This window comes from Acipenser ruthenus, chromosome 54 (genome assembly GCF_902713425.1).
Source record: "Acipenser ruthenus chromosome 54, fAciRut3.2 maternal haplotype, whole genome shotgun sequence".
NCBI lineage: Eukaryota > Metazoa > Chordata > Actinopteri > Acipenseriformes > Acipenseridae > Acipenser > Acipenser ruthenus.
This window is the reverse complement of record NC_081242.1, coordinates 2,874,634-2,893,669: the sequence shown is the minus strand read 5'-3', so window position 1 is coordinate 2,893,669 and position 19,036 is coordinate 2,874,634. Positions and strand designations below refer to the sequence as shown.

Sequence of the window (19,036 nt, the reverse complement as noted above, 5' to 3'; positions counted from 1 at the left end):
GTATGTGTGACTCAGTGTGTGCGTCTCAGTGTGTATCTCTCAGTATGTGTGACTCAATGTGTGCGTCTCAGTGTATGAACTCGTAAGTCTCCTAATTCTGTATTAAGATTTAGGAATGCTGAAGCAGCACATCTTAATTAATGAGCAGTGTTTCACTAATTCTGTCAAATCCTATTAAAACTCATTATTTATCATACTACTGTTTGCATATTCAGTTAAGATGCACCAGACAGACAGTGGCACTGCAATAGCAATGCAATAATGGTTCTGTAGTACACAAAGAGGCCATGGTATCACAAGTATGGGGCAGCTACAATGGGGTGAGGCTGGTAGAATGGGACCACAGTGTGCTAACTATGCCCTAAATGATCTTCAATGGCAATGCAGACAGACAGTGGCACTGCAATGGCAATAATTGTTCTGTATTACACTGGTAGCACAAGTATAGGGCAGCAACAATGGGATAAGGCTGCCATTGGCAGAATGGAGTGCTAGTATCATTATCGCTGCCCCCTTCTCTCCTGTTGATCTCTTGGTTGTTTGTTGGTATTTCTCTCCTGTCAGTTTGTCAGGGTGTATCTGAAAGACAACACTCTGGATGAGAAGCTGCTGCTGATTCCTGGTCCCTCATCACTTTGTTGTGCTGTCGGTCAAACTCACTCCCACGGTCGAGCTGCAATCAGACCGCGTGACCTACAGCTAACAGAAAGCAGCAGTCTATTCACAGCGTCGGATTTGGAATATTAGCACTTCCTGAATTCATGTGAAAACAAGTACGAACCAAAAGATTCAGTAAAAAGGGGGCCAGTGATACTGATACAAACTGAACGCAGTAGGGATTCAAGGAAATGCATGCACATGGATTAGGGAGTGGTTAACATGTAGAAAACAGAAAGTACTGATTAGAGGAGAAACCTCAAAATGGAGCGAGGTAACCAGTGGTGTACCACAGGGATCAGTATTAGGTCCTCTGCTATTCCTAATCTACATTAATGATTTAGATTCTGGTATAGTAAGCAAACTCGTTAAATTTGCAGACGACACAAAAATAGGAGGAGTGGCAAACATTGTTGCAGCAGAAAAGGTCATTCAAAATGATCTAGACAGCATTCAGCACTGGGCAGACACATGGCAAATTACATTTAATAGAGAAAAGTGTAAAGTACTGCACGCAGGCAATACAAATGTGCATTAGAAATGTCATATAGGAGATACTGAAATTGAAGAAGGAATCTATGAAAAAGACTAGGAGTTTATGTTGACTCAGAAATGTCTTCATCTAGACAATGTGGGGAAGCTATAAAAAAGGTCAACAAGATGCTCGGATATATTGTGAGAAGTGTTGAATTTAAATCAAGGGAAGTAATGTTAAAACTTTACAATGCATTAGTGAGACCTCACCTAGAATATTGTGTTCAGTTCTGGTCACCTTGTTACAAAAAGGATATTGCTGCTCTAGAAAGAGTGCAAAGAAGAGCAACCAGAATTATCCCGGGTTTAAAAAGCATGTCGTATGCAGACAGGCTAAAAGAATTGAATCTATTCAGTCTTGAACAAGAAGACTATGCGGCGATCTGATTAAAACATTCAAAATACTAAAAGGTATAGACAATGTTGACCCAGGGGACTTCTTTGACTTGAAAAAAGAAACAAGGACCAGGGGTCACAAATGGAGATTAGATAAAGGGGCATTCAGAACAGAAAATAGGAGGCACGTTTTTACACAGAGAATTGTGAGGGTCTGGAACCAACTCCCCAGTAATGTTGTTGAAGCTGACAAGCTGGGATCCTTCAAGAAGCTGCTTGATGAGATTCTGGGATCAATAAGCTACTAACAACCAAACGAGCAAGATGGGCTGAATGGCCTCCTCTCGTTTGTAAACTTTCTTATGTTCTTATGTTCTTATGTTACTACAGCTAATGAGAGGTGAGAGAATGGATTTTAAAGATGGTCCGCGCTCCTTTAAAGTGCGGGCCAGTGATAATGTTAATAAAGCTAATAGAGGTAAGAGAATGGATTTTAAAGAAGTTATGGTAGTATTATTGGCTAAAGCATCAAAAAAGTTATTTCTGTAGTTTCTCATATAGCAACCAGGGGGCAGTAGACACAACGGCAAATTCAAAACTCCTTTTAACTAACATTTAAATTGGAGTAGAAGTATTAATCATAAGAGAAAGGGAAAGGGGAGTCAACTGCACGGATTCACTTCTATTAGTTTAGTGAGGAGATAGACAGTAGCCTTGAACCATAAGAGAGAGGTAAAGGGGGGTCAACTGGACTCTTCTATTATTTTAGTAAAGAGGACAGACATTAGTTTTGTAGCTTAATAGGGGTAAAAAACTACAGTAAAAAATAAAAAAGTATTGTATTGATCTACTGTAATATCAGTTACAATACATTATCACTGCCCCCCCCCCCCCCCCAAAGGAGCGTTGACCATCTTTAAAATCCATTCTCTCACCTCTTATTAGCTGTAGTAACAGTATCACTGGCCCCCTTTTTACTGAATCTTTTGGTTTGTACTTGCTGCTTCCTGTTAGCTGTAGGTCATGCGGTCTGATTGCAGTGAGTTTGACCTACAGCACAATGCAGTGATGCAGTGATAATCGTGTCTGCAGCTTTATGAAATTAAACTCTGGAAGAATGTAACAAACTAACACAGACACCAAGGAGAATTAATTATATTATAATGTCAAACTGAACAGGACTGAACTGAACAGAACAAAACCGTTTAGATATGGAAGAGAAAGACTCGACACTATATTCCAACATCCAGGCGCCTCGCTTCAGGTAAACTTGCTACATGACCCCGCCCATAGAACTTAGCGTCTATTGGTCGGTATTATAATACTATCTGGTGACATCATCGTCCCCGTTTGTATTTCACACTAAGTAGAGTGACTGTCAGATTCGTTGAACAGCATTTTTTTTTAACTGAGTTTGAAAAACAATTAAACAGTATATCTAATTAAAGACAAACGGAACGTTATGCAGACATTATTTTTGACAAGCGATTTGTTACTTGCATAACCTATAACCGACTTTCCATTAAAATGTATTTTTAATGTTATTCTTCAGAACTTTTTATTATTATTATTACTAATTGTATTATTATAATATATATATATATATATGTTTCTTGTAATTATATTTTCTATATATACATATATATTATTATAATATGTGTCAGTGTCTTTAAACGGATACAGCGTATTGTTTTTTTTTTTTGTTTTTTTTTTTGTTTTTTGTTTTTCATAATACATGACAGCGCTGCGGAGTTGTCACACGGTTGAATCGAGCTCCTATTGAAGACAGAAGGTGCTGGCAAAAGTTAACTGGCCCGAACAACAAACTAACAGCTAACTGTGAGTATCAGTGCGTCTGTATTTTTACCATTTACCGATTAACTACAGAGAATAAGCAGTGTTTATGCTATAGCATCAGTTGCAATATAGAAATATAGAAGTTTAAAAGGAGTTGTGGTAATCGCTCGGTGTATACAGGGTACGCGATAGGGGGCTGTTTAAAGGGGTATTTAAATAGTTATCGGTCTGCCTGTATTTCACACACACACGCAGACATACATACATACATATATGTAGATATAGGGTGATTAGAAAGTAAGTTACCACATGAGATATGGTGCGTTAATGTGGTAATCTTACTTTTTAATCACCCTGTGTGTATGTATACACACACACACACACACACGCACCTTTAGTTGTATGATGTAAATCTATTTAGGCTATACAGACAGAACGCATTTTCCAATATCTTAAACTGTTATATTATTATTATTATTATTATTATTATTATTATTATTATTACAAGAGTTCAAACTAGTTACTCAATGTTACATTAATCTCGAAATATTTTTTTTTTAACTTTAATACTGAACCGCTAATTTCATAATCGAATAAAAAAAAGAAAAAATATGGACAGAAAAACATGTTTGAAATTTTAAGTTTTACATTAATCTTTTGCAACAGATTATAAACATGTTAATATTCAGATGGGATTTACATTTTGATAACACTAGTATTTAGGTATAGCCTACGTGTAACGTATAGCGTGTAACAAATATATATATATATATATATATATATATATAGATATAGATATATATAGATATACATATGATTATTCGTTTTTAGACATTTGGTTTTATTGCGATTGACAGACGCGATATATAACACTAGTTTTTTTTTTCAAATGTATTCGTATATTTAGTTGTAGTAGAATCAGAATCCAACAGAATATTCAGCAAATACTTAACTAAAAAGAAAAGTAACTGATAAACTGAAAACTCCTCCATAATGTGCGTGCGTGCGTGCGCTGGTTTCAGCTAGAAGATGACGTCAGAGCAGCTGAAATGCTGTGCCACCCCGGAGGACATCTTCATCTCACAATTATGAACTATAGTACACTGAACTATGCTGTGCTATACTAAACTATAATATGCTGTAAGATGCTACAATACTATACTAAACTATACTATGCTTTACTATACTTTACTAAATTATACTAAACTATGCTATGCTATACTACACTACACTAAAAGTAAACTCAGCTCAACTCATTGCTCATTAAAGGTTCTTCCCCCTTTCCCTCCTCCTCTAGAAGATGTCTGCCTCTCTCCAGCTGCCAGACTCGCTCCCCACCAGCCCTTTGGAAATGGAGTATGTGAACGACTTCGACCTGATGAAGTTCGACGTGAAGCGTGAGCCGCCCTCGGAGAGCCTCCCCCCGAACCCCCGGGGGTGCACGGCCCCTAGGCTCCCCAGCGTGGTGGTGGGGGGGTCCCTGAACTCCACCCCCTGCAGCTCCGTGCCCCCCTCCCCCACCTTCAGCGACCTGAGCGGGTCAGGGGCGTCCTGCTCTGCCAGTCTGGGGTCGGAGTCGCGCAGCTCGCTGGAGGAGCTGTACTGGATGGCCACGCTGCAGCAGCAGCTGGGCTCGGACTCGCTGGGACTGAGCCCCGAGGACGCAGTCGAGGCTCTCATCAACTCAGCAGCAGCGGCAGCTGTGACGGGCGTGACGCAGCTCCAGAGCCTGGACGCCTTCCGAGCGGGGCCCGGGGCCCATCCGCAGCAAGGTCACCCCGCCCAGCTCCCACACCATCACCACCCCGGCCTGCAGATCACACATCCCGCCACGGGGGGCAGCATGGGGCCCCCAGGGTACCTGGGAGTGGCCGGGACTTCTCCGGTGTCGGCGGAGGAGCTGGTTAGTCAGGCGCATCACCACCTCACACATCACCATCACAACCAACAGGTATGTTTTTATGTTTACCATTATTCAGAGTGGATTTTATTGTACTTACTCAAATACTGTGTTTTAGTGTTTTCTTTTAAAAATGTAAGCACATTGAAACCTTGCTTAAAGGCCACCTCAGTATAAAAGACACCCCTGTATTCAGTATTAAGACCACCCCTGTATTCAGTATTACGACCACCCCTGTATTCAGTGACTATCTGCAGTCCCAAACATATCAAACCTATGTTCAATCACTTCTCTACTGAGACCAACAGTCTGTAAAACTACCCAACCCACTGAAAGCATTGAGGCATCATGATTCAACTAATTTGCACATCTGATTTAGATTAGAATATTAGAAACTAAAACATAACATTAGAACAGTTTGCACAGGGGGAATCTAGCACAGAGGGAATAAACATCTACTAGAAGTAACCTCTATTTATGAGATGAGGCTAGACGAATGGGACCAGTGTGCTAACTATACCCTTCACAAATGATCTTCAATGGCAATGCAGGCAGACAGTGGCGCTACAATGGCAATAATGGTTCTGTATTACATTGAGGGGCGATTGGTAGCGCAAGCATAGGGCAGCTACAATGGGGTGAGACTGGTAGAATGGGACCACAGTGTGCTAACTATACCCTTCCCAAATGATCTTCAATGTCAATGCAATAATAGTTTAGTATTGTACCAAGCAGCTACCCACGCACCAGTGCACTGTCGTTGCCTGCTGCGTGCTGGACAGAGTCTTGCATCATTGCATCTGTAATTGATTCCTTATATCTTTTTGATACAGTGATTGGAATGAATACAAAAATAGAAATTTATGTTTTTGTAAGTGTCCCATAAGAAAAGATTCAGAAAAAAATTATTGGACATTCCAAATTGGGGAGAAAATCAGGGGTTATAATAATTGGGCACACTAAATTATAAACAAAACAAAACAAAAAAGCACAGCAAAAGTGTAATAAAGCACAGAGAGGTATGGTAAAGCATGTTAAAAAAACAAAAAAGAAAAAACAGGGTAGACTATAGCAAATGCATTGTCTAACCATGGGAAAAGCATGAGTGAAAACTGCTAAATTACTGTGCAAATTTACTATTAAACTTTTATAAGGGTGACTGTATTTATTATCTCTAATTCTGTTTCCAGTTCATTCCGGAATGTGGCCCACGGTAAACATGTTTGTATGCTCTGGGTAGAACTCCCGTGAATTACCATGAGCTGCATAATCTCATAACCAGTATTGGATCTGCAGATTATATTTTGCTATAACTGTGACCAATAAGCCTGCTTACTGTCAGCTATGGACACCAAGATTATAAAGAAGGAAGGAAGGGGGAGGGTGGAAAAATTAAACACATACAGGACTCATCTGTAGTGTGTCTGTGTGTGTGAGTGTGTCTGTGTGTGACTGCATGTATGTGTGCATGTGTGCCCTTTACATGTGACACAGGAAGGATAGAGTCTTACTCTTGTTTCACTTTGTATCGTTTTCTGTTTCACTCGTCACATCCTGGGGACTTTTTGAAAAGTAGAAAGCAAACCCTGTGGCCTCAATAGAGTTCTCAGAATCGTGTCTAAATTACGTCAGGTACATCAGAGTGGAGCCATTATTATCCTGCCCCCTCCTGCAACATTCTGCCCCCTAGTGGATAGAAGAAATACATCTGTAAGAAATACCACATGGAAGTGTTTTTACATACACTCAGGGGCAGAGTGTTGCAGGGGGAGACAGGTTAATGGTTACACTGAGGTGTACCAGCTGTACTTAAAGCCACTAGATTAGAACTTTCTATAGACACCATGTTGGGTCCTGCCACGATTGCCCTGTGTACAGTACAGCCCAGCGAGGCTCTGCCCAGAACACAGCAGGCAACGCCAGCCACTAGATTACAACTTTATATAGACACCATGTTGGGTAGCTGCTGTAGGTCTGTACAGGGTTTTACATTAGTGTTATATAGTGTGGTCCTGCCAGCACTGCCCTGTGTACTTGACTTAGTTTCTTAGTTTGCTCCTACTGTGATTGAACATTTTGAAGTTTTGTATTGTATGTTACTGATTGTCTGTCTCACAGTTTGTATCTTGCATGCGTTTTACAGTCCTTTTTAAAAGTTCCCCATAGTAAAAGCAGAGCAAAGTGCAATAAAGCACAGTGAAAGCTAAAGCATAGGTAATCACTGTAAAGCACAGAGAGGTATGGTAAAGCATATTAAAAAAAACATGCACAATTACCGTGGTAAACATTTACATAACGGTGTGTGTTCCTCTTCCTGCCCCTAGGTGGCAGCACAGTTGTGTCTGGAGGAGCGTTTCTCAGATGACCAGCTGGTGAGCATGTCTGTGCGCGAGCTGAACCGTCACCTGCGTGGCTTCAGCAAGGAAGAGATCGTGAGGCTGAAGCAGAAGAGACGCACACTGAAGAACCGCGGCTACGCGCAGTCCTGCCGCTTCAAGAGAGTGCAGCAGAAACACGTACTGGAGTCAGAGAAGAGCCACCTGGCACAGCAGGTACAAACTACACAACACAGCTACACAACAATGCAACAATACAACACAACACACCCGAAACATCTGCTGGAGTCAGAGAGGAGCACCTCGCATACAAACTACACAACACAACACAGCTACACAACACATAACTACACAGCAATACACACAGCTACACAACAGTACCTCATTTATTATTTATTGCATTTATAAAGAGCTTTTTATACAAAAGTATTGCAAAGCACTGTACAGTACATAGCAGAAAAAACACACAATAAATTTGTATAGCATGTCACACATACAACTGCCACAATCAGACTATTTAAATAACAGATTTAAATAACAGTATACACACAATACAAAAGCAGCAATTTTAAAGTTACATTAAAACCCACTAAGATAAGAAAGCCATTTTATAAAAGTGTGTTTTTAGTCTTGACTTGAAAACTGTAACGGTCCCAGCTTCCCTGACAACGAATGCAGAGCATTCCATAATTTAAGCCTTACCTCCCGTTGCTTCTGTTGACCCTAGGAATCAGCAGCCCTGCATCCTGTGATCTCAGAGTGCGGTTTGGAATATATGGAGTCAGTAACTCCTCAGACACTCAGAAACATATTATTAATCATTCAATCTAATAAAAAAACACACAAAAAGCTGACATCAACACACTTAATCTGTTTTTATAGCTCCTGTTGTGGTTTAAACATGTTTAATTCTTTGTCGTTGACACTCTGAGTGCAGCGCTACACTCTCAAAGACATTATAAGTGTAGCTGCTGCTAACAGGTTCTAATGGAGACATGACTTGAAGTATAATACACAGTAATGTGTGTTTCTGTCCTCTCTCTCTCCCTCCCTCTCTGTCTCTCTCCATAGTTGGGTTTATCTGTAGTACACAATATTGATTGTTCCACTCTCTGTAGTTGTATATCTGTAGTTATTGTTATTTATTTCTTAGCAGACGCCCTTATCCAGGGCAACTTACAATTGTTACAAGATATCACATTATACAGATATCACATTATTTTTTACATACAATTACCCATTTATACAGTTGGGTTTTTACTGGAGCAATCTAGGTAAAGTACCTTGTTCAAGGGTACAGCAGCAGTGCCCCCCATCGGGGACTGAACCCATGACCCTCCGGTCAAAAGTCCAGAACCCTAACCACTACTCCACAGTGCTGCTAGTGCACAGTATTGATGGTTTCTCTCTCTGTCTCTGTCTCTAGCTGGATCAGTTGCAGTGTGAGCTTGCTCGAGTGTTGAGGGAGAGAGATGCGTACAAAGCCCGCTACGAGAAGCTTGTCTCGAGCAGCTTCTCCCAGAACACCGAGGCTACTCCGGGGGGGCAAGGCAACCCTGACCCCACCTCCCCACGGGACTACTTCCTGTGAGGAATCAACTCCCCTCCCCCCTCCAAAATCACCTGAACTGTCTCCCAAAATAACATGACAAAATCACTTAACAAGAAGAGGCTCTGGGATCACCTCGCAACCTGCCTACCTCTCTACCTGGAAGAAATCCACAGAAATCACATGTATAATCACCAGAAAAATCACCTTGAATCAGCTGAAAAATTACATTAAGTCACCTTTAAAATCATCTGAAATCACATGAACAATCTGAAAAATAATAATAATAAAAATGTTAATCACTTTGAACCACCTCTCTGTAGGGCTACTTTTTATGAACAGTGGAATATCAATCATCGAAATCACCTGAAAAATCATCCTAATTCATCAACTAAAAATCACACAGACCTACCTCACCACAGGACTGTTCTTGTGAGGGAGTGACAGAGAGAGAAGACAAATACAACCAAAAAAAGAAAATCACCATACAAATAATCAGAAATCACCAAAATCTTAAATCTTAAAAAAAAAAGTTAACCAAAGATTACCAGAAATCAGTTGGATATAGGTGAATAACTAAAAAACTCAAATCAACCAATATATATATATATATATATATATATATATATATATATATATATATATATATATATATATACAGATGTGCTCAAATTTGTTGGTACCCCTCCACAAAAAACGAAGAATGCACAATTTTCTCTGAAATAACTTGAAACTGACAAAAGTAATTGGCATCCACCATTGTTTATTCCATATTTAATAGAAATCAGACTTTGCTTTTGATTTTTTATTCAACATAATATTGTAAATAAGAAAACAAATGAAAATGGCATGGACAACAATGATGGGACCGCTAACTTAATATTTTGTTGCACAACCTTTAGAGGCAATCACTGCAATCAAACGTTTTCTGTAGCTCTCAATGAGACTTCTGCACCTGTTAACAGGTAGTTTGGCCAACTCTTCCTGAGCAAACTGCTCCAGCTGTCTCAGGTTTGATGGGTGCCTTCTCCAGACTGCAAGTTTCAGCTCTCTCCATAGATGTTCGATAGGATTCAGATCAGGACTCATAGAAGGCCACTTCAGAATAGTCCAATGTTTTGTTCTTATCCATTCTTGGGTGCTTTTAGCTGTGTGTTTTGGGTCATTATCCTGTTGGAGGACCCATGACCTGCGACTGAGACAGAGCTTTCTGACACTGGGCGGTACGTTTCGCACCAGAATGCCTTGATAGTCTTGAGATTTCATTGTGCCCTGCACAGATTCAAGGCACCCTGTGCCAGGCACAGCAAAGCAGCCCCAAAACATAACCGAGCCTCCTCCATGTTTCACTGTAGGTATGGTGTTCTTTTCTTTGAAAGCTTCATTTTTTCGTCTGTGAACATAGAGCTGATGTGACTTGCCAAAAAGCTCCAGTTTTGACTCATCTGTCCAAAGGACATTCTCCCAGAAGGATTGTGGCTTGTCAATATGCATTTGAGCAAATTCCAGTCTGGCTTTTTTATGTTTTTCTTTCAAAAGTAGAGTCCTCCTGGGTCTTCTTCCATGGAGCCCACTTTCGCTCAAAAAGCGACGGATGGTGCGATCAGAAACTGACGTACCTTCACCTTGGAGTTCAGCTTGTATCTCTTTGGCAGTTATCCTTGGTTCTTTTTCTACCATTCGCACTATCCTTCTGTTCAATCTGGAGTCGATTTTCCTCTTGCGGCCACGCCCAGGGAGGTTGGCTACAGTTCAATGGGCCTTAAACTTCTTAATAATATTTGCAACTGTTGTCACAGGAACATCAAGCTGCTTGGAGATGGTCTTGTAGCCTTTAACTTTACCATGCTTGTCTATTATTTTCTTTCTGATCTCCTCAGACAGCTCTCTCCTTTGCTTTCTCTGGTCCATGTTCAGTGTGGTGCACACAATGATACCAAACAGCACAGTGACTACTTTTCTCCATTTAAATAGGCTGAATGACTGATTACAAGATTGGAGACATGTGTGATACTAATTAAAGAAACTAATTAGTTTGAAATATCACTATAATCCAATTCTTTATTATCTTTTCTAAGGGGTACCAACAAATGTGTCCAGGCCATTTTATAATATCTTTGTAGAATAAGCAATAATTCACCTCTTTTCACAGCTTCTTTGCTTTATTCTATGACATACCAAAGGCATGCAAGTATACATGATAAAATAGCTTTTAATTTCATCACTTTTCAGGAGGAATGAAGCATTATTTCAATAAGCTGTAAGGGTACCAACAAATTTGAGCATGTCTGTATATATATATATATATATATATATATATATATATATATATATATATATATTAAAAATGAATCAAAGATCCCAAAATCTACGAAATCACCTCCATCCCTAGAAAGACTTTAGAGTTTGTTGGACTACCCACTGTTCCACTGGACTCCCATTCAAAGGACGACGCAAACTGGATGAAACTGGTTTGTATGGACAAAAACTAAACTCTGACATCAGAATCGTGACTTATAAAAAATAGACAATAAAACAATTCCAAGCACTGGTTAAAACCCCAAATTCAACCCCCATCCTTATCCCTAAATATAACCAAAAGATGCCCCCTGCGTGCCGGACATGCAAGGAAATAACCTCTGCAGCAAAAAGAAAGAAAGAAAGAAAGAAAGAAAGAAAGAACCGATACAAATATCAAAGGAATCTGATTTTCTGACAGCTGTCAGTCTCTTAAATAAAGGGTTTTGAAGAAGCTTATAGTTTAAAGTTTTATATCATCATCATTATTATTATTATTATTATTATTATTATTATTATTATTATTATTATTGTTACTACCAACATTTCGTTCAGTTTGCAATTATGTAAAGTTTGTAGTCAGCAAATCCGAACTAGCCTCCTAATAGTTGTGACGCTGCCCTTATAAACGTTTCCCATAGTAAAAGCACTTCAAAGTGTAATAAAGCACAGTGAAAGCATGGTAACGCATAGGGAAGCATTGTAAAGCACTGAGAGGTGTGGTAAAGCACATTAATAAACATGGCAAAAGCATGGGGGAAAAATACCATGGTGAACTTTTATAATACCATGCAAAAATACTGTGGTGAACTTTTCTAAGGGTGGTTCAAGCACAGTAATAATCCCATATGATGCTGTTGAACACTTTAAAACTATGAATTGTAAATCAATGAAGCTGCTTCTGCTATATTCATCAATAGAGCCCATTTTGTTCCTATGGAAGGCAATGTAAAGTCAAAATGAAAGGCAGAACAAATAGGCAGTACTGTACAGAATTAAATAAGTAGCACTCATGGTACTGGGTTACCAATTCTTATTTTGTTTTTCAGTACATCTTTACATTTGTTTAAAAGTTAAGGTCATAGCAATATCTTCTAAAGGCCAGTTCCACACAAGGGCTTTTTACACCATCAATCTGAGACTAAAGGTAATGAAACAAATTTAACAGTTAGTCTTCTACACCGGTGTGAACTTCCCTTCTTTATTATGGGAAACAACTGCATTGTGAGAAAAAAGTTTCCCATGGTAAAAGCATAGCAAAATATAATAAAGCACAGTGAAATAATGGTAAAGCATAGGTAAGCACTGTAAAGCACAGAGAGGTCTGGTAAAGCATAGGGAAGCATTGTAAAGCACATAGAGGTCTGGTATTGCATATTAAAAAACAAACCACGGTAAACTAACCCTTATAATAGTTCCCCATAGTAAAAGCACATCAAAGTGTAATAAAGCCAGTGAAAGCTAAAGCATAGGTAAACATAGTACAGCACAGAGAGGTAAAGTAAAGTATTTTAATAAACATGGCAAACCATGGTAAACTATGGGAAATGCATTGTATAGCCATGGGGAAAAGCATGGGGGAAAACTGCAAAATTACCATGCACTTTTTTTATTTATTTATCTATTTACATTTATATAGCGCCTTTTATCATAGTAACCTCAAGGCGCTTATATCGTGGTGAATTTGTATAAGGGTAAGACCACTTTCTCTGGCCTGGCATTAATACCAAGCTTTTAATACAGATTTATTGTCATCATAAGTGCTTATTAGAAGTCATTTTTAGACTTGCTTATTTATTACAAAAAAAAGTGGGGAAAAAAATATATATTGCAACTAAATTGATTAAATGTATTATTTTCTCAGGTTTTAAAATGTGTTAATAAAATTATTTTAAAAACCTATATGACAATAGGGTATTAAAACAACTATTTCAAATATATCTGTCTATCTGTACGTCTGTCAAAACCTTTGGCCATAGCTGTACACCATGGGACTGATTCACCTGCCATTGCACTGTCAATAGGATGTACACCATGGGACTGATTCGGCTGTCATAGCACTGTCAATAGGGTGTGCACCATGGGACTGATTCACCTGTCATAGCACTGTCAATAGGGTGTGCACCATGGGACTGATTCACCTGCCATAGCACTGTCAATAGGGTGTACACCATGAGACTGATCTTCCTGTCATAGCACTGTCATTTAAAGCCTGGTTACCCGACCTGAACCCGACGAGACCTGACTATATGTGTCGGGTTCGGGTCGGGACAGGTGTATATTCTGTGTCAAGCACTCAGGCTCGGGTCGGGCTGGCTCAGTGTTTTATAAATAAATGCATTGTTACATTTAAGCGAGTGTTTTTTTTCCTCTTGCAAATGCAAATGCCTCCTAAAATTATTTCCGACTTAGAATCATACATCCCACGTGAGCAAAGCGTAAAGCATGCAGTGAGAGGCGTCTCTGCGTTCTCGTTTTTATGCTGTAAAAAATACAGCCAAAAAGTGATTCTGCATTATTAAGTATGGAGGATGTTGATATAAAAAGAAAGCTGTCTACTGGAGAATGTTTAGTAGTGGAAAGTTCTGTCGCTGGAAAGGGTAAATCCTCTGTTTGGAAACATTTCGACATTGTTGTTTTCCACGAAAGTAAAAGTTCAAGTGGAATTGTACAGTGCAAATCTTGCAAACTTCTACTTAAATATGACAGCAAAAAGATGGGAAATTCATCTTTGCGTTAACTTTGCTGTTTTTTAGCTAGGTTTATCCAAACATGATGCTATATGTCTGTATCTGAGACTACCAAGTAAAATGTTCATCTAACGGGATGCTTCACTGAGAGTATTTGTTTTCTTTTTAATTTGCATTTTGACTCGAAATATGCTTTCTGTATTTCAATAGCATATTTGATATTATTTATGGCGATATTCGGGTCGGGTCGGGTTGGGTCGGGTCGAGTCGGGTATGTAAAAAATTAAAAGGTCTCGGGCTCGGGTCGGGTTCTGATTGCCCGTGGTCGGGTCGGGTTCGGGTCTGGTTTTATTTTTATACCCAAGCAGATCTTTACTGTCAATAAGGTGTGCACCATGGGACTGATCTTCCTGCCATAGCACTGTCAATAGGATGTACCACTATGGCCAAAAGTTGTGCATCACCCTACAGGATTAACTAATTTTGCTTCATAAAGTCAATTGAAACCTGCTGAATAATGTTACGTTCAAATATTGAATTGCATACCGCTTTGTAGTTTCAAAAATGGAAAAATGTGACATTCAGAAATCTAACATGAAATACTTTATTACTATTATGGCTTCTGGTAGACCTTTGCAATATCCTTTTGTAGTTTTTTTTTTTTTGATTACATGATGTTAAATAAAATACCTAAATCATGTTCATATAGTTTTATTTTTTTTTAATTAGGTCTCAATCCTACAATTCCAGGTGGTGTAAATATTTTAGCCACTATCAACAGGATACACACCATGGGACTGATTCACCTGCCATAGCACTGTCAATAGGGTGTACAGCATGGGACTGATTCACCTGCCATAGCACTGTCAATAGGGTGTACAGCATGGGACTGATTCACCTGCCATAGCACTGTCAATAGGGTGTACAGCATGGGATTGATTCACCTGCCATAGCACTGTCAATAGGGTGTACAGCATGGGACTGATTCACCTGCCATAGCACTGTCAATAGGGTGCACACCATGGGATTGATTCACCTGCCATAGCACTGTCAATAGGGTGTACACCATGGGACTGATTCACCTGTCATAGCACTGTCAATAGGGTGTACAACATGGGACTGATTCACCTGCCATAGCACTGTCAATAGGGTGTAGACCATGGGACTGATTCACCTGTCATAGCACTGTCAATAGGGTGTACAGCATGGGACTGATTCACCTGCCATAGCACTGTCAATAGGGTGTACAGCATGGGATTGATTCACCTGCCATAGCACTGTCAATAGGGTGTACAGCATGGGACTGATTCACCTGCCATAGCACTGTCAATAGGGTGTAGACCATGGGACTGATTCACCTGTCATAGCACTGTCAATAGGGTGTACACCATGGGACTGATTCACCTGTCATAGCACTGTCAATAGGGTGTACACCATGGGACTGATTCACCTGTCATAGCACTGTCAATAGGGTGTAGACCATGGGACTGATTCACCTGTCATAGCACTGTCAATAGGGTGTACAACATGGGACTGATTCACCTGCCATAGCACTGTCAATAGGGTGTAGACCATGGGACTGATTCACCTGTCATAGCACTGTCAATAGGGTGTACAACATGGGACTGATTCACCTGCCATAGCACTGTCAATAGGGTGTAGACCATGGGACTGATTCACCTGTCATAGCACTGTCAATAGGGTGTACACCATGGGACTGATTGACCTGTCATAGCACTGTCAATAGGGTGTACACCATGGGACTGATTCACCTGTCATAGCACTGTCAATAGGGTGTACAACATGGGACTGATTCACCTGCCATAGCACTGTCAATAGGGTGTAGACCATGGGACTGATTCACCTGTCATAGCTACGTCAATAAGGTGTAGGGGAGGGAAATGAATGTTTCTATATTTTTTTACTCATTCAGAGGTGATCAGAGTGCTGCCTAAGTTTCTGAAACCTTAAATTAATAATTCAAAACGAATCCACTTAGGAACGGACAAAAGGTTCCATTTAATACAACTGCGTGAAAATTAAATAAGTACTCACTAAAGAGAGGACAGAAAGGAGATAGGAGAAGAGAGACGGGAAGAGAGGGGAGAAGAGAGAGGAAAGAAAGATGGGTGAGGTAGACAGGGGAGAGAGGAGAGAGGGTAGAGGGGGAGACGCAGCCAGATAGAGACAGACACAGACAGACAGAGAAAGAGCAGTGTAGATCTCTGTCCAGTTCCCTGTGGTGCAGAGTAGACAGACAGACAGACACAGACAGACAGACGGAGAGCAGTGCATTTCTCTGTGTAGTCCCTGTGACCTCACTCAGCCCGGGCTGCACTGTCTCTATGAGAGGGATTAGTGCTCTGAAAACCCCATTGAAGGAGCATCAGCCTAGCTATTGTGAGAGAGAAGAGGGGGGGCCGAGGGGCTAATCTAGGACTGACCCACGTGGGGGGGCCAAACTAGCCCTGTCAGCTATTTACATGCTCCGAAACAAATTAACTTTTCAACTTACCCTCCCCCCCACTCTCTCCCAAACACATACTATGAAAGACATAGATAGACACACTGAGACACACACCGAAAAAGACACACACTGAGAGAAACACACACTGAGAGACACACACAGAGACACACAAACAGAGACACATAGTGAGACACAAACAGTGACACTATCTGCCACTGAAGATCATTTAGGGTATAGTTAGCACACTGTGGTCCCATTCTACCAGCCTCATCCCATTGTAGCTGCCCTATACTTGTCCTACCATCGCCCCTCAGTATAATACAGAATTATCATTGCATAACATTGTACAAGACTTTATTAATAAAGTGATGAATGTAACGCTGAAGGTGACATTTGAATTGTGCTGTCTGTTAATATCAATTTTAGGTATCCAATGTTATTCACAGGCACTTATCAAAAGAGAAACTATTAAACTGATAACCCTCAGATTCTGCACAGGTATTGAATTTTAATACCGCATTCCGATATCATATTCCTAAAGGAACACAAATCTGAACCGAAAGGCAATTTGAACAGATAGACAGGAAAGGGAAGAGGTGAGAGAAGGGAGAAGGGAAGCGGGGAAGAGTGAGAGGAGGACAGAGGGAAAGAGGGGGAAAGAGAGGGGTGGAGAAGGGGAGAGGGGAGAGAGAGGGAGTGATAAAGGGTGACAGGTAGAGAGAAAGGGTGAAAGAAGAGGGGAGAGAGAAGTGGGAGAGGGAGAGAGGGGGAGCGGGATACAGACAGACAGAGACAGAGAACCTTCACCCTCATGTTCTGTTTGTCAGTCACTGGGTTGTGTGGCAGACAGACACAGTCACAAAAACACAATTTCAATCCTCCAGTATTGGCTAATTTATACACAGTGAGTTTTGAAATCGGAGAAATTCAAACAAAATACACAGGAGCTGAATCACCGGACACAAAATCTATTATTAGACAGATTGCTTATCTCAGTGCTGACAAGATTAAAACTCATTAGGGAATTCAAGAGCTACTTTACACACACACACACACACACACACACACACAAACACACACACACACACACACACAAACACACACACACACACACACACACACACACACACACACACACACACACACACACACACACACAGTACTGAAGGTTTGGTAACACTGAAGTCAAAGGAATTGGGACTGTACCATAGGAATCTGACTATTTAGTGTTCCAGTCAGGGTTGGCCGATTTAAATCATTGTTTCATTTACTACCTATTTTATATAGTTTCTATTTTAATATAGTTCACATATTGTAGTTCACATTTAGAGGATGCCACAATGATAAACAATTTGCTTTATCTGTGTATTCATTTAAGATTGAGTAATTTAGTTGGGTATGTAACTATTCACAAACCACCATTTCCAACGTTCTTAAATTTACAGTTTGGAGGTACTGTAGAGCTACAACTACGGTACCACAAACAAAAAAAAAACTCAATAATTAAAAAAAGAAATAGATTTAAATAAAAAAAATCAAATTTAAATCAAATAAATCACAGATTTTTTATTTTATTTTTTTTTAAATCGCCAACCCTGGTTCCAGTCAACAAATCTACTGTTTAAGCAACTGTCAAAAGGGTGTAAACCATGGGACTGATCCACCTGCCATAGCACTGTCAAAAGGGTGTAAACCATGGGACTGATCCACCTGCCATAGCACTGTCAAAAGGGTGTAAACCATGGGACTGATCCACCTGCCATAGCACTGTCAAAAGGGTGTAAACCATGGGACTGATCCACCTGCCATAGCACTGTCAATAGGGTGTACACCATGGGACTGATTCACCTGCCATAGCACTGTCAATAGGGTGTACACCATGGGACTGATTCACCTGCCATAGCACTAATATTAGACATATTGCTTATCTTAGCACTGACAAGATTAAAACTCATTAGGGAATTCAAGAGCTACTTTATATATATATATATATATATATATATAAACACACACATACCCATAATACAATGACACCTCGATATTAAGACCAGTCCAGCAACCAACATATGACCTTAATACTGAAGGTCTGGTAACACTGAAGTCAAATGAATTGGGACTGTAATAATACAGTACTATAGGAATCTGACTATTTAGTGTTCCAGTCAACAAACCTACTGTTTAAGCAACTGTCAATAGGGTGTCCACCATGGAACTGATTCACCTGCCATAGCACTGTCAATAGGGTGTCCACCATGGGGGCTGCAGTGTCTGTCAAAAAACTCGACAGTTCCTTAAAATAGCGTACATTTTTGCAGTGTCAGAAAAAAAATTGGATTGAAATGCTGAGTCACATGAGCCTGACTTACACTCGAGCTTCCTCAAATGATTTCCGCTCTCCTTCTCAGCCTTAAATCCGGTTTAAACACACAATAATACAGAGGGTCCTTATAGTGGTGTAATAATAGCACAGTA

The 19,036-nt window shown here is 40.1% G+C and overlaps 1 protein-coding gene across 2 annotated transcripts; it reads left to right on the top strand.

The window, feature by feature from the left end:
- Positions 1–2,909: 2,909 nt before the first annotated feature.
- LOC117398052 (transcription factor MafA-like) lies at positions 2,910–13,345 on the top strand. 2 transcript variants are annotated; one of them, XM_033997046.2, is made up of 4 exons: positions 2,910–3,366; positions 4,625–5,275; positions 7,549–7,776; positions 8,987–13,345. In XM_033997046.2, exons 2-4 carry the CDS (start codon positions 4,625–4,627, stop codon positions 9,149–9,151), a joined length of 1,044 nt encoding a protein of 347 aa, XP_033852937.2. In that variant the 5' UTR covers positions 2,910–3,366; the 3' UTR covers positions 9,152–13,345. The 2 variants fall into 2 exon arrangements, with proteins under 2 accessions (XP_033852937.2, XP_058873038.1); XM_059017055.1 differs by having other exon boundaries at positions 4,622–5,275.
- The last annotated feature ends 5,691 nt before the right edge of the window (positions 13,346–19,036 follow it).